This window comes from Perna viridis, chromosome 2, assembly GCF_037379345.1.
Source record: "Perna viridis isolate PV_CMFRI_1.1 ecotype Kerala chromosome 2, ASM3737934v1, whole genome shotgun sequence".
Taxonomy (NCBI): Eukaryota; Metazoa; Mollusca; class Bivalvia; order Mytilida; family Mytilidae; genus Perna; species Perna viridis.
Genome location: NC_142446.1, coordinates 37,689,712 through 37,706,239, shown reverse-complemented (window position 1 = coordinate 37,706,239; position 16,528 = coordinate 37,689,712). Strand labels below are relative to the sequence as shown.

The following is a 16,528-nucleotide window of genomic DNA, read 5'->3' as shown; positions in this document are numbered from 1 at the left end:
AGAAACAACAGCCTGAGTCAGGTTTATAGTGTGCTAGCTCACAGAAACAACAGCCTGCAGGTAGGCATGTCACCCACCTGGAGACATTATTTAAACTCCATCTGAACCAGTCATCTCTCTATCTCTAATATGCCATGTGCAGACCAAGACTTCCATATTTTAAGTCTTTGATACAACTTGACAGGGCAATAAACCCGCAAGGTCCTACACTCCAGGCAAAACACTGCCATTACACTAACAGTTTGAGCAAGAAACAAAGACAATGAAAGATTTTATCATGTATTTTCTTCACTATCTTTGAGTTCAGAGAGAAAACTTCGACATTTTTTCATGAGAACCTGGACAGCTTCACATACTAGCACTTCTGGTGTAAGGATTCCTGTAGATTCTACTGAGACTGAAATAGAATTGGAAATCGTGATGTTGATATTGCCACCAGCAGTGAAAAAGGTTTTGTTTCCAATCTGAATTCTGAAAATTATTCATCTATAGTTTAAAGTCTCATGGTAATTGTATTTGATCTATACTCAATGGCAAAAAGATGAACGATTTGGTTGAGCGGTTCTTTAAATATCATCCTGAAACAATCAGTTTGACAGACATTGAACATTTGGACAGACAAACAGACATATAGATAATTATATAGCCCAACTCTCTTGGAAAAAAATGAGTTTTTACTTAAAGGAATAAAACTATAAAAAAAACAGGAACAATTTAGAAACTTACATATGAAATGATCTCTGACCCTTTCTAGTTTGACTAAATCTTTCAGCTCTTCATGTCTAAACACCTCCCTGCTACAAGTATCCTTCCGAGCATTTGCAACTTTGGCTCTCTTTTTACCTATGAATAATAAAAATGGGTGAACAAAAAGTGCCAAAATATTAGTTTAAATTTAATTAAAGTAGACATTCATGAAAAAGGAAGTTTAGCAAATCTAAAACAGAAGATTTCTCGTCATTACAAACAGGTGTCCTAACAAATTTCACAGAATAAAACTTGTAAAAAAAAACGTGTGTTAAACAGAACACCAAACCCTATAAAAAGACAAGATATAATACTTAAATGTCTTCATGACTTAAATCTAGGTTCTAAAGATAGTTCATATTTAAACTGTATATAAAAAAACCAATAAAGCATTCTGAAGATTTTTGAAGGTGTACCTACCCCCTTTCATTTTCTCTATCTCTATTACTCCATGAGAAAAACATTTCTGTAATTTTTCTGCTAAAGCACCCTCTACTGTTTTTAGTAGTGTGATTTCTGGCAATAATCTGTATGAAGCTGTAGCTGGAATATAAAGGATGTCAAATTAAGACTTACATTTCCTGAAGCAAAAAGAAAAAGAACAATGCATATAGAATATTATACATAAAATCCCAACAACCCAGAAACCTCAATGTTAACAAAAGCATGTGACATGGAACAATTAATATCATATTCTGTTTATCATATGTTTTGACATCTCTAAATATTTCATTTATCCATCATGTGAAATAAATTTGGGGTGTTTTATGAATTTTCTCCCCACCAGGCTGTTACGGATGCATGGCATTCATCCTATGTGCTGAAAAGCCTATATCTTTTACTCAGTATCTGATGAATGTTTGTCAGTCATTTAAAAACTCAATATACTGTGGAAGTATTATTGTTCTTGAGATATCAATTTCATGGTTTTCGTAGGTTTGGCAAACCATGAAATTTGGTTCCCAACAAAACGGCAATTTCCTATTTAATTGTATGATAGAGTAGTCAATGAATTCAAGAATCTACAAACTGGTGTTTTCTCCTTAAACCATGGAAATTGGTATCCACAAATAAAAGTGCTTTCACAGTAATTAAAACAAAGGTCACTTGGGGTGACAATTAAGTGTTTCATAATGATATTCCAAACATAGCATTACTTCTTTAAAGGATGGTTTTTGTTCTTCAAACATGTAAGTTGTATGACATTATACACATATTGCCTGCAGTAGTGTTACACTGAAGTTGCACACGAGGTAGATATGCCACCCCATAGTCGAGGGTGATATATTTTGTGTTACTTGGTATATCATGCTCTGTTAAAGGAAATATGTGTTATATTATACAGAATACCCCTTTTAATACCTCACACTTTTATGCACAAGTGCTTAACCTTTAAGAAAGTATTTTAACATTTAAATATAACAAAAATGAACACTTCCACTATTTATTTTTCTAATTTTAAGTCATCTTAAATGAAAATGAAAAAGATGCGCATACGGACAAGGAAAGGCATTTCCGGTCAAGAGGGAGATATATTGTGGTGATATATCGTAACTACCAATCATTTTTAGGGGGCGGGGCTAGAAAGGAATAGACCAAAATAACATATCATGCTTATCCAATAGAAATTTGTGATTTTTGTATGAAGTATAATATTTTGATTTATTTAATAATAAAAAAAACCCATTTATTGAAAGTTATACTAGCAGAAAATGTATTCACAAACCACCAAAACTACGAACTACCACAACACATATTTATTACTCACCAACTGGAGAGAATTTAGCATGGTCTTTTCCTATACCCTTCACACAATGCATTTTCACATGTAATTCCTACAATCAAGCAAAAAGGTTACCGGTATATGATTGACATTTTAACAGGCTATCACCCCACACCAATAAAAGTTTATATTCAATGCAAAGTCTTTATTTTAACAAATTTCACAGTTTAAGATCTTAAACGCAACAGTTTATAGAGAGAAACAGATTTTAAAAACTACATTCTATAAAAGCAGTCAATGAAACATATTAATATTCTGAAGAAACACAACATACAAGCACACCAAATGATAGTAGCTTCTGACTCATAAAACTAAAAGACAAGGAAAATTCTTATGTCATCAAATGATTTTCAAAATTATTACAAGGGTATTGTTTATGCAATGAAAATATAAAATTTATGAAATTTAGTGTCTTGTTTAACTTTTAGTTGGGTAAACTTGAATTAAATGTATGAATAAATAATTGCGGTAGTGGAAATTCTATACAAATGCTAACAGATACCAGCAAAGTTCATTCAAGAAAAGACACTCTATCTACACATTTAGAGTCATTAACATTCTACAAATAAATGGTTTGTCAACTTTTGATGTTTTATTCTTTAATTTTTTTCCCAAATGTTAAACTATTAGGTCTCTGAAAAAAAATTACACATGTTATAACAACTTCAAAATCATACAGAAGTTTTAAAACTTTAGTTTAGTGTCAATCTAGGTCAGCATATTCTATTTCACGAAATACATGTTAATTTCTCATGTACTTTCATGTTTGATCACCAAATGCATTAAACGAAACTCAATATGCATTTAAACTGCAACTGCAAAATAAGTTGCATACTAATGAAATTTAAAACACATTAATTTATCTAAATTAAAGGCCATGGCTCAAATTTACAGACAGATTTAAAGGATTAAGGTATAACTTTCAAACAAATGCATAGACATCTTAATAAATATTCAGACAAGTAGATCTCACGGTATCCACTACAAAACATAAATTATCTGGAATAAAAATTACATCAACAGATACTAGCTATTATGAATATTAAAATTTCTTTTTTAATTGCTCAGTTCCTTCATTTTTAGTACTAAGAATTTAATATCCCAACTGATAGATCTACATGTATCACATATACATCATTAAATTGTAGGGCCGAAACAGTATTGACAAAACATGAGTAATCACAATTTTGCAACTCTTTTAATTACTCTGCAATTTTTTTCAATAAAAATTATCTTATGATCTTGAAAGTTGAATAACAGCAATTAAACAAATAGATAAACCTGCCAAGAATTGACATTTTGATATTAAAAGACACATAAATGTTTCTTCTGAATGAAAAAGAACTACCCATAATTATACATACATGTACATGTATTACTTTACAATGTGCTCTGAGACACAAGTGTATAAAACTGAACAGTATTACAATTCTAGCTAGCTAGAGATATCTAATGGTAGCATGAAACATGATGTTGTGTCAAAGTGGTTTTTATTGGCTTGATAGAGAATTTAAATCAATCAATTGAACTTGAGGCAATAAATGACAAGTTTTTTGCAACATCATGAATATGAGAAAAATTAACATTTATTGCAATGCACCAAGGGACACCAAAGTTAACAATTACCAGTGCATCATGGGTGCATTTAATAAGCATGATGTAACTTGCATGAATATTTTAGTTACTTATAATATATTTGCATTTAATTGTTGTTAAATAAAATACACATAAAAAGTTAAAAGGGTAAGAAAAACACCAAATCAAAATGAGAAAAATGCTAAAATTATTAGACAATAAAATCTTTCAAAATACTAGGATTTTTTTATTAAAGAATAGAATGCTTTAAAGGGTGCAGCTCTATATGACCACAAAGGTCGAACTTGAACAGTTGTGGCAAGTGTGGACACACCATTCAAGCTCGAAACAGCTTTGAATCTTGATTGTGATTTAAAATTTGACATATAATAGTACTTTGACCAGACTCAAAGTGGCTCCTCTTTGGTCCCTAATTCCTACACAGTTCAAACCAAATCCTATAAGTCCACCCTAAACATCCTTTTGTGGTATGGCGTCCTGTGTTACAATTTCAAAGAAATCTTTTCACTCATATTTAAGTCATTGTCTATATATTAGTAATGAAAACTTATTTCTGGCCTCTAATTCCTAAACAAATCAAGACATAACACATAAATCAATCACAACCTTCCTTTTGTTGCATGACACCATGTGATTCAATTTCCTAGAAATCTGTTCACATATAGGCTACAAACCACTAATTCAGATTCCCATTACTCTCCATGTTAATTTGCTCATTTTCAGGGGATCCTCAGTAGTTTATCTTAAGTTTAACCTGACCAAAACCATATATCACATGAAACATACACATGTACTTCTATGTCACTCAAAATTTCACAAGGGGTTTACTACCTTGCAGTGCAGCACTGACACTCGGAACTCATCTACCCTAAAAATAGCCTGGAGAATCGTAAAAATTCTTTATTTAGACCATCTTTATTTATAGTTCCACCAAATTAGTCTATTTAAGTTTGAGGCAGCATACTTTGGGCTCAAAATTATCAGCATAAAATTCCCTTTTTAAAAAAAGTTCATTCATTTAAAAATATTGTCAACTTTTTTTATAATGGAATTCTAAAGGGACTACTTTGTACCTTGGCGTAGGCCTTTTTTTGTGTACATTCCAAATTGATGATGCAACTGGTGGTCTGTAACCTATAGTCAAGTTATTTTCCGGACATCATGAAAATGCTTGCCACTTTTGGCCCCTAATTCCTCACAACCCCTAAAATCAATCTCACCTTTCCTATGAAGGTAATGCACCTTGTGGTACAATTTTATAAATTTCTGGATACAAATTGTCTATGGACAACAATGTTGACAACAAAAACATGATACCTTTATACCACCACAATTAAGTGCAATGGTACAACTACATTAGATTCAAGCAGAGTCTTGATGGAATTAATCAGAGTTTCGAAACTGATAATTGGTGACTTAACATAAATTTCTGATCAACAAGCTGATTACTTAAATTAAGACAACTGTATATTAATGCAAAAAAGTGCCCGGTACTATTTATATCACAAAATGCTGGATGTTGCAATATGTGTAATTATGAAGAACTGAGGTTGTTTCCAAAGCAACACTAAGTCAATAAACTGAAGCACTGATGCACATGATACAATGTCCATTTTTCTTCCAACTGCATATGTTAAAAAAAAAATTGGAATCCCTCAAAGGTTATCAAGTTTTTATGCCATATGGTGACTGACAGATGAACTGACAGATACTGGTAATATAATATGTCCATTAAAAGACACTTATAAAAACCCTAACAATCAGAATGGATAATGTTATTAAACATACATGTATAGTTTTAGTTTTTAACACCAGAGGACAAAATTGATACCTTAAGTTGAAAACTGATGATTCAATTGAAGATAAAGAAATGGGGAATAAATCCACCACCTCTGTGATCACTGCAAAGCTACTATTTCTGTGAAACTAAACGAAAGATGAGACATTATCATCTGGTTTCTGCTATTCATCAAAGAAATAAATATATTTCTAAATGTTTCTTAAATTCTATTGATATATCATTCATACTATATGAAAGTAAAAAATGAGACAATTAGTAATATTATCTTGTGAAAGTGAATCTACAGTATCAATTCAGATGGTTATGCAACAAGAAACACCCCTGTCTGTCTGTATCAAATACAAGTGCAAGAAAATAGCTGAAATCTATTACATGTACATGAAATAAAGGGAAATCTTTCATCTTTTCATTAGAGGTAATGACCTATTTATCAACGTTGTAAAGATTCATTACTATCTAAGGACAGAGGTATATCGAGTTTCCTTTGAAAATTCTGTTTTGACCTAGATATTTTAAAAGCATCAAACTTTGTCTAATTTCAAAGGTCATATATTTAGACTGAAGACACAAAATATAAGTCTTTTTGTTTGTTCAGAAGGAATACAAGTAAAGTTAGATAAAAATATAAACCTAGATATCATTCTGAACTATGTTTCTTTTAAAAATATTTCCCCTCCAAATTAAACTTTGTTTCAGTAAAATGGCTCACAAAAAGGTAAGGTATGTTTGAGTGGGATAAAAAACAGTCCTATCAAGCATTTTTATATTTATTTTTCAAAGAAGATGATGTGATTAGTTACAAGACATACATAGTCAATTCCTTAAGTTATGGCCTTGAAACCAAATAAACAAAGTAATGCCCCTACATTTTCAATATTAACAAAAAAAAAAAAAAAAAAAAACAATGACAGGGCAGCCAAAATTTATTTTGAGTTATATTTTTTCAGAGATACAATGTAAGAAAAAAGCATTTTTTTTGTGAGTTATTAATTACCATCCAAAGCCAAAAGTGTTGGAGGGGAAAGACAAACCGATGGATGGAATTCACCCTTAACTTGTCCAACCAAGTTTAAAAGAAAACGCCCTGTGTGGGTACGGGTGTCAAAAGAATAGGCCCTCAGCACTGCTAAGCTTGTGGTAAAAGGCAACTATATAATGCTCAGAACCCTGTCGGGGGGCAAGGGCGCTCTGTCCACAGAGCAACTGGGTTGTGTGCTCCAGGTACTGAAATGGAGTTACTCTGGAATGTTACATGGTGGGGTCATTGGGCCATAATACAGAAAACCTGACTGCAAACCATAGTGGTGCAATGTGTAGGGAAAGATGCCACATTTTAAGAACCCATCAGTGGTATTCTATCAGAGAAGGAACCATTGGGCTCCGCCACAGGAGGCTAAGCTGCCTAATCCTATCCACCTCTCCCGATTTCCAGTGGTAAGCAAATTTGTCGACCCCATTATTCTTGTGTCCCATCCCATTTTTCATCATTTCATATTAATTTTATCATCCATTTCATGCTCATCACCTGAATATAGCTGCTCGGGCAATAAACCCAAACAATCAACAATCAATCATTTAAAAAAAAAAAAAGATGTACAGCAAAGAGCAATATTTTCCACACTATAATGGAAGAACTCATGATTCCAGCAACTTGGTCAAACCACAAATTCAAGTTCCTAACAAAATGAAAATTTTCCATTATCAAATTGGAAGTTTAACAAAAATCCAATAATTCAAAACACAACCATGCACCAAAATGTCAGCAACCCACAAAAAGGACCACCTTCAAAATATGGGATGAAGTCTGAACTAGAAATACTGTGAGCAAGCTCACAAAGAGAATATGGTGACCATCCACTTCAAATGCACTTATATGTAAAACACTTGTTCAATTTTCTCCTTTTTTCATCATCCATTAGTAATTATATTCCTTCACACACATCTACATATGATACCTAACCTTCCTATAAAACTACATCAAAATCCCTTGAGCAGTTTAGGAAGAGTTGTGCTTACGAGGTTATTACATGTTAAACACTTTATTTGGATTACCTCCCTTTGGAGTCCTCTGACAGTAATTATATTCCTTTATGCACATCTACATATAATATCTAACCTTCCTATAAAATCCCTGGAGTGGTATAGGAGTTGCGCTTACAAATATGGACAGACAAACGACAGATGGAGTGATTTCTAAATACCCCCTCATACTTTGTTTGCAGGGTATATATATATATTGCATTGCTGATTGGCTTTAATACATACCTGTTAACCTTGGAGAATAGGTATGTGGGAGATCTCCCATATTTCAATTATTTTTATATGGGGAATTTTGAAATATAAAATCTTTTGCAAAAAAAACTGTGAAATATTTAAAATAAAACATAAAAGAAAGAGTGGAAACCGTAGCAATGATGTTATTCAAAGGATTAATCATGATAATCAGGGATTTTATGTGCACTTATATGGCATACCTGTCCAGGTCTTAATTTAGCTATCAGTATATCATCATCAACAGGTCTGATTTCTCCTTCTTTAAACTGAAACATATTTATCAACATTTCAAGTAGTTACTTTAATATTAATATCTGTGTTAAGGCTTTAAAGTTACCAGATCAGTAGATGTTACACCAAGTTGTTTAGATAATTCTAAAAAAGCCCAATCAGTTAACATAGAACTCAAGAATTCTGTAACCAAGTAGTTGTGGCTAGTTAGCAAAATTTGCTAGTGTCAACATCAACTTTAGTTGTAAAACAGTTGATAAATAAATCAAGAGGCTCCCAGAAGCCTGAATCTCTCACCTGGTTAAATTGTGGCTGTCAAGGGCAATAGCTCTAACAAGGAGTAACAAGGAGTTGTCCGACAATTCTGACTCCATGAAGACTTTGGTAGAAGTTATTATAAGGATCATTTCATCAACTGAAAGTTTCATTCTATCTTTTATAGTTTTCAAAATATTGGCTGAAAACAGCTAAAAACATAATTTTTTGCCTTTCAAGGACAATAACTCTTACATGGATCCTTGGAGACTTTTGTAGGCCTTATAATAAGAACCATTTCAGCAATTGAAAGTCTCGTTCTATCTATCATAGTTTTCAAGATATTAGTTGAAAACTGTAAAAAAAAAAACCTGCCATTTTTCTCTTCTCAAGGGCAATAACTCTTACATGGAGTTACCTAACAACTTTGATCCCTGGAGACTTTTTTAGGCCTTATAATAAGGATCATATTAGCAAGAGAAAGATATTAGCTAAACCTAACAGTTTTGGAGATATATGCAAAAAACTACTCAGACCCCTATGTTCTATTTTAGTAACAACGGCCATGTTTTTTAACCGATCAAAAATCCAAACTGACATTTTGTTTGGAATACCTTGAAACAGAAGAATACCAACTTTCATCGAATTCTATGGAGTAGTTTCTGAGGAGAAGATTTTTGAATGTAAAAACATCAAAAACAGCAACAAAAAAAAACGTCCAAAAAGGGCAATAACTCCAACATGGGTCAACAGATTTTCACCAAAAGTTTACCACAGATAGATATCATACTGAATACTTTTATCTGAAGTCAGATTCGGTTAAACCTAACTGTTTTGGATATATATGCAAAAATCTGCTGTCTGACACCTATGTTCTTTTTTAAGTAACGGCATCCAAAGTCATTTTGTGCAGGATACATTAAGGAAAATACATCATAAGTTTCATGCAAATCTATTCAGTAGTTTCAGAGAAGAAGATATTTGAAGAAATTGTAAGCGACGACGATGACAACGGACACCAAATAATGGCAATAGCTCACATGGCCGTAGCCAGGTGAGCTAAAAAGCATAAGGAACAATATAGGGCTGTTTTACAGCTCAAATTAACTGTGAATTAATATAATAACTGATATACATTTAAATATCTGTCCAAAGGGAAACAACTCAATACAATGTTAATGCTTATTTCTCATTATTTGTACATCAATGCTTTTTTAAAACTGGAGCATATTGACTTAACTTTACAAATGAGTAATGCATGTCTTCTTGTTGATTACTTACAATTTCTGCCTGATTGTCAATTGGTACCCACTTCAAATGTTTTGTAGTCACTAGAAAAAAATAGTAATAAAATATACAAATCAAAGCAATAAATTAAATGTGTAAATTAAAATTCAAGTTGATATTGCCCTATACATTGATTTGAATGAACAGTGAACAAAGAAGCAAGTATTGATCAAATTCATGTTAAATGTTTACATAAATGATCTTCTATTTTTTGCATAGTTTTCATACAAGTGTAAAATTACCCAAAGTTCAGCAATTTGCAACACTTTATTTAGGATCAGTTAGGCTCTAGCATACCTGTGAACCTTTGGAACAGTTCATGTGGGAGATTCTTCCCCAATGACCCTGTCTCATGTGGGAGGTTTTGACATAAAAGCAAAGTTTTGAAGTAAAAATTAGTTTTATTTGTATTTTCCACAGAAAATATAATAATTTTAACCAAAATCCTCCCATAAATTTCCATGTTGATGTGGGAGATTCAGAATTGTTCATTAATTTTGTGAGAATATCCCCCTAATGTGGAAAGATCCTAGGGTTCCCTCCTCCCATCTCTCATAAGCAATTTTCACCTTAAGAAATGTTTATCTTACTGTTCCCTAGATTTGTTTTATTATAAATAAATGTGAATTTTCCTGTTAAACATTCATTTTCTTTTTTCAATTCTAATGCAATGATCATTACAAAGTTCTAAAAAAATTATGGATGACAGTTGATCAAATCTTTGAAATTAGAGGTTATGTGGACCTTGACCAACATATGGATAAACATAGTAGTAAAAAGAGTCATTGATTGAATACAGTAAGGAAATGGTTTCCATGCGATAACAGCAGTATGATTTCTCCCCATTCCAGATTCACTTCTCCCTATCACTCCTGGAAGGGAGAAGTCACTTCTTCTATTCACTGAATCCTAGATTATGCCCTGGAAACCACTAATAAACATTCTGCAATTTGTATTGCATCACAAACTGTACAAGTAGGCTATAGTATTCCAAGTCTATAATTTTCCATGATTTCTTAAAAAGGTAAGAAATTGTTTAAGATTATATTATTGTGTAATGTCTTATTATGTCATCAGATGGATATTATTATACTTGAATGTAAATGTCCCATGAAGGACCATGATTGGATCAAAATGAAATTTGAATTTGAATTACAGTGCTATATAAATGTGATTTCAATGTTCGTTCTAGTCTTAGAATATATAATAAGAGGTACAGCTCTTGCTATTATATTTCCAATGATTCCAGAACTTGTGACTATAGTTGGATACCAAAAGCTTATGATTTTGTTCTCATACTGTCTGTTAAAAAACATAAGTTAAAATTCTATCAATTTTGAAAAAAAGTAAAAATTCTATCAGCACTGCCTCTTTGTCTTACCTTTGTGGTCTTTGTACAGATCATCTGGGTCTGTGGAGTCTCCTGCCTTTGAACATTTCGTGCATTTAACTTTTAACTGGAATTCTAGTGTATCTCCTGCTGATCCTTCAGTGTCTCCTATAACAGATGATGCATATCATTAGACATTAGCTTTACACTATTTAAAGCATATTTTCATATGCCAGGAAGTTTCTTAACTCCACTTAAAATTCTTCACACAATTTCCAGTTTTAATGTTAACTTGATTTTGCTGCATGTGTTAAAAAAATCATTTAAGTCTCTCACATGAGAATACTTGTTAATTTCTTATCAATTCATTTTGCTACAGATTATGGAAGTGAAATATTAATGATGGGACTTAGTCAGAATTCTATCCTTGCTCTTGAAGGACAACAATTATGATCAATGATTTGAGAAAACAGTTTTTTTATCTGATATAAAGAAACCTTTGCTGAATCCATTTCTGCAGATGTTTGTTAGCAAGGTTCATTCCACCTTCCAGAGATCAGAAATAACATATTCAAAATGGAAAAGAATGTAAAATTTGAGTTTTTAACCAAACTTGTGAAAGTATTGTTGTTCATGAACCAATTTTTGTGGCTTTTGTGGGATGGGTAAACCACGAAACTGGGTTCCCAACAAAAAGGAAATTTCCCATACATTTGTATGGTAGATTTGTCAAATCCATGATTTCAAGAATCTATGAACTGAAATTTTTTCTTAAACCCACGAAAATTGGTAACCATGAATAAAAATACTTTCATCGTATAAGAGAAAATCAATGTTCAAAACTGAAAATTGATGATAGAAATGATAACTTGTTTATGACAGATAACTTGATTATTTTGTTAATTATTAGTGTTTTACTTACAGGTATTTATATAATTACCTGCTTGCCTATATTCAAATAATCTAGGGTCAGCTTTTATGGGAATTAGTCCAAGTCTGTGTGCCAGCACTTCATCTTGTATAATCGAGGTATTATTGTAAATGAAAACTTTTTCTATTGCCATAGTGGGTACCTTAAATCAAACAAATTTAGAATAACATCATTATAAACCATAATTATCAAAATTATCTTTACTACAATAAATACATTTGTACATGAAATGTTGAAAATTTAGAAAACCTGCCCGAAAACATGTTAAACTAGTCATTCTGATCACATGACCAAACAAAACTAGAAATACTTTGAATATGCTCACGAAGAGAATATACCCCTTAAAATAAAGTAAAATGTTAAATATAAAACCCTTAAGTTCATTATCTTACTTTGGAGTCCTCTAGCAATAACCATAATACTTCATGCACATCTACATAGTGTATTAATAAACAAAAATGCCATCAAAATCCCTTGAGCAATTTAAGAGGAGTTGCACTTACAAGCAAGATACATGTATGATAAGGTAACGGTACACCTGAAAAGAAGAATATCTCACATATAGCTATAGTTTTGTGGGGGATTAGTTGATGTCATATGTGCCATAACAAAAACTTATCTAAAATACATTTAAATGTAATAACACCTTTTTTCAATATAGAGTTGATAAACAGTTTGGTTTTAAAAAAAAAATTGCACATGAGTGAACTACTCTAACATCTATGGCTGAAAGATTTGATGTGTTTTACTCCGATTACTAACCTCTGATAGAAGAATTCTTCTAAATGCATTCGCTACAGATGCATCAATGCCAACCATATCAAATTCAAGTTCATCATGGCTCATTTTAATCATGTCTATTCTGAAATTCTGCAGAACAAAATAAGTGTAAGAACTCAAATTTCACAAATAATTTTCAGCAGTTACATTTTGTTCTTTTTGCAATCTCAAACAGCTTATGCAGTATGTTTCTCAAACTTACATGTATATTGAAAGATTATAATAAGATTATAAGTAGTAGCAACAAAGACCTGGCGAAATAAAAAAAAAAATTAAAAAAACCTACCGGACATCTGGTCCGGAAATCACACAAATTTCAGCAGACTGGCAGCTAAAAGTACCGGTCATGTCCTACGGTCTGACAAATTTTGCCATGACTGGCAACACATACCTTTTCAAACTTCTTTTGGTTCCAAGCATCATCATAATCTTCATAATTCCCAGGAAAGTCTGAACTGTGTATCTGCAATATGGAATTAGAATAAAATGTTTGGTTGATCAAATTGAAAGAAATTTTTATTTTCTTTTCCATAAAATAGATATGAATCTTGGCAATAATATACATGTGTGGCAGGACGGCCTACCTGCATTGTACAGTGGACTCCACTTAAATCACATACCAGTTAATTTCATAGAAACTAAAAGAAAAAAAAAATTCCCATCTTGTCCACAAATAAAAAATTCCTCTTATTTACATAACATAAGACCACAAATAAGAAATTTCTTCTCTTTCTTTTAATTAGACACCAAGGCATGAAATCTAATTAAACATGAAAAAAAATATATTCCACTTAAACAATGCAAACATTAGAAATTTTCCCTTGAAATGATAATTTCTGTAAATTGTATATTCCTGCTAATTGCATAACTTTTTCTGACAAATAGGCTATGCAATTGACAAGAATCAACTGTAGTATATGTAAGTAGTGAGATTTAAATAGTTAATTTACTTGGCTAAGGGATTTAAAATTCTTAAGCTGAATCAGTTTGTCACTGGCTTGTCACAGAGTGGTCCAGGGTTTGGTCCTCAGTGGCAGAAGCGTAATTTTGAGTGTCAAATCATGCCCTTCCGTCACATTTGGAGCAAATCTAAGAAACCAAAGGGTTTGGATAGCTACAATAAGCTAGTTGTTTTGAGTTGTTTGTGGTACGAAAACTCTTGAGATAGGGGAAGTGTGTCAGCACAGTCTATCTGTATTTAAGTTGACAGTAATATTTAAATAGCCATTTAATTGACTTTGCTAAAGGATTAATTCTTTAGACAAATTGGTTTGTCAATGGATTGTCACCAAGTGGTCTTACTCTAGGGTATGCTCTTCAGTGGCAGAGGTATAATTTTGTCAGGCACATCATGCTCCTCAGTGGCAGAGGTATAATTTTGTCAAGCATATCATGCTCTATCTAAAAATTTACATAATTTGGAGCAGGCATGACATACATGTACAACTTTTTTAAGGCCCCAAAAAAATAATAATAAATCTGTTTCCTGCTACCCTACCTACCCTATTCTTTTGGTCCTACCCCAAACATTTTATGGCCATTTTGTATCAAGCACTGATAAAGTCTACATTGTTTTTACAGTATTAGGGTTCACTGTAAATGGCAAAAATTAGTAGGCACATGAATGAATAGTTGTCAATAGGGATTATTGTAGATTCATACTTCTTAACTTCCAAATAAAAATCATCATTAAAATGTGAAGTATTATTAAAATATAAACTATTAATATGAAGAAGGCAATGATTGTAAGTGTGATTTAAAATTGTAATTCAAATACATGTAGCAACTGTATTTGTTCATTTGCCTAATATTCTGGCATTTCAGTAGTTTTGTTTTAGAACAGAGTTAAAGAGGAAAGTGAAAAGAGACAATATTGATTGCAAAGTGACATTCCTATAAAGGTATGTACATATACATTGTATAACCACTGTAATACTTCTAATCCTCTTTTGCTATTTAAGTTAGATTTTTAGACATTTTTTTTATTTTATAGATAATTTTCTTAGTTTCTTATGGTTATTTTGCATTCTCTCTGCAACATTTCACTTCTGGACAATTTCTCACTATTATGCACCCTGCTTACTTGAATGTACATGTTGCTATTACATATAACTCTAGCTCTTGCTATAATTAACAAAGTAGTATGATCTAGAACTTTAAACACTCATTATGTCAATGTAACACAGAGTTTCACTCAAGTCAGACTTTAGTGTTGGTGAACCATTCAAGTGTAGAGTACAAAAACTTGTCAATAGCGTTGTCTGTCCTTATACATGTACATGCAAAACAAATAACTGCTTTTCTTTACAGTTACACTACAGAATATTGAATTTTCAGCCAAACCCCATGTTTTTAATATAGGACAAGCTCTGACGTTCTAAGACACCGGCTTGTCTAGCAAATCAGCCGTTGGACGTCAAATAATCTCGTACTAAAAATTTAATGATACTATAAACATTCAGTTGGCAGGTATGCGTTTCATTTCAATTTTGTTACAGATGGAAATTTCTATAGGCATACATTTTCTACACCATGTTCCCGTAAAGTGACTTTTCGTCTTATATCGTCCACACGATCTGTCATTTCGTTTGAGCTGTGTTTGTTTACAAAATACACGAATTCCTCGTGCTCGTATTTTCCTGTAATCGGGGTCAATATGGGGCTTTGAAGATGATCATCTCGTCCCCTTCTCGTTGAGTCAATATTACATATGTATAATATCCATATAACTGAAAACCGCAAGGGTTCTCCAAAGTGTGTGTGTGTGTGTGTGGGGGGGGGTGAGCTACTAAGAAATTTTTGCCATACAATGGGTATGACTATTTTTTAGGACCATTTTTTATATTTGGTATTTATGGAGTTGTTTTTAGGAGGATGGGAAAAATATAAAGTATATTTTGGGGTTGCTTACTTACTGCCTTTTACGCTCAATGGTATGTGGAGCAGCAATAAAGGTACGCCACATCTGCTGTCTTTGGCCATCTTTTGTAAACTTCCCCATGATTGGTTTAGTTCGAACATTTCCGATTCAGTGGTACGTAATCTTGGGTCTACCTTTGCGCCTTTTCCCATCGATCTTTTCTGAAGACGTGTCAATTTATCACATTCTTCTTCTAATGATTTTGCTCATGTCTTCTTCATTGCATCTACGGAGGATGTCTTTATTAGTGATCTTATTTGGCCAAAATATTCGAAGGATCCTCCTTGGGCACTTCGTATGAAAGGTAGAGAGTTTCGTTTGGTCAGCTTCAGTTATTCTCCAGCACTCTGAACCATACGACAGGGTAGATATAACACAACTGTTGTATAGCTTCAATTTGATGCGTGTAGTGTATTTTCCAGATTTCCATACATTCTGCAAGTGGTTGAATGCAGCTTTTGCTTTTGACAAACGTTGTGTAATTTCAGAAGCTGCATCACCATCTACTCTAACTGTACTGCCAATTATATAGGTATCTGCTTAGGGTAATGATTGTCCATTTGATGAGTTGAAGTTGTTGAGAATCATGATTT

General features: G+C 32.4%; 1 protein-coding gene across 2 annotated transcripts; it reads right to left on the bottom strand.

The window, feature by feature from the left end:
- Positions 1-265: 265 nt before the first annotated feature.
- LOC148624919 (DNA-directed RNA polymerases I and III subunit RPAC1-like) lies at positions 266-15,672 on the bottom strand. 2 transcript variants are annotated; one of them, XM_088568044.1, is made up of 11 exons: positions 15,536-15,672; positions 13,407-13,478; positions 12,998-13,105; positions 12,245-12,377; positions 11,356-11,472; positions 9,969-10,018; positions 8,402-8,467; positions 2,516-2,582; positions 1,168-1,290; positions 727-843; positions 266-397 (listed from the first exon to the last, which is right to left on the bottom strand). In XM_088568044.1, the coding sequence occupies exons 1-11, from the start codon at positions 15,596-15,598 to the stop codon at positions 276-278; spliced, it is 1,038 nt and encodes a 345-aa protein (XP_088424170.1). In that variant the 5' UTR covers positions 15,599-15,672; the 3' UTR covers positions 266-275. The 2 variants fall into 2 exon arrangements, with proteins under 2 accessions (XP_088424170.1, XP_088424171.1); XM_088568045.1 differs by having other exon boundaries at positions 11,356-11,469.
- Positions 15,673-16,528: the final 856 nt, after the last annotated feature.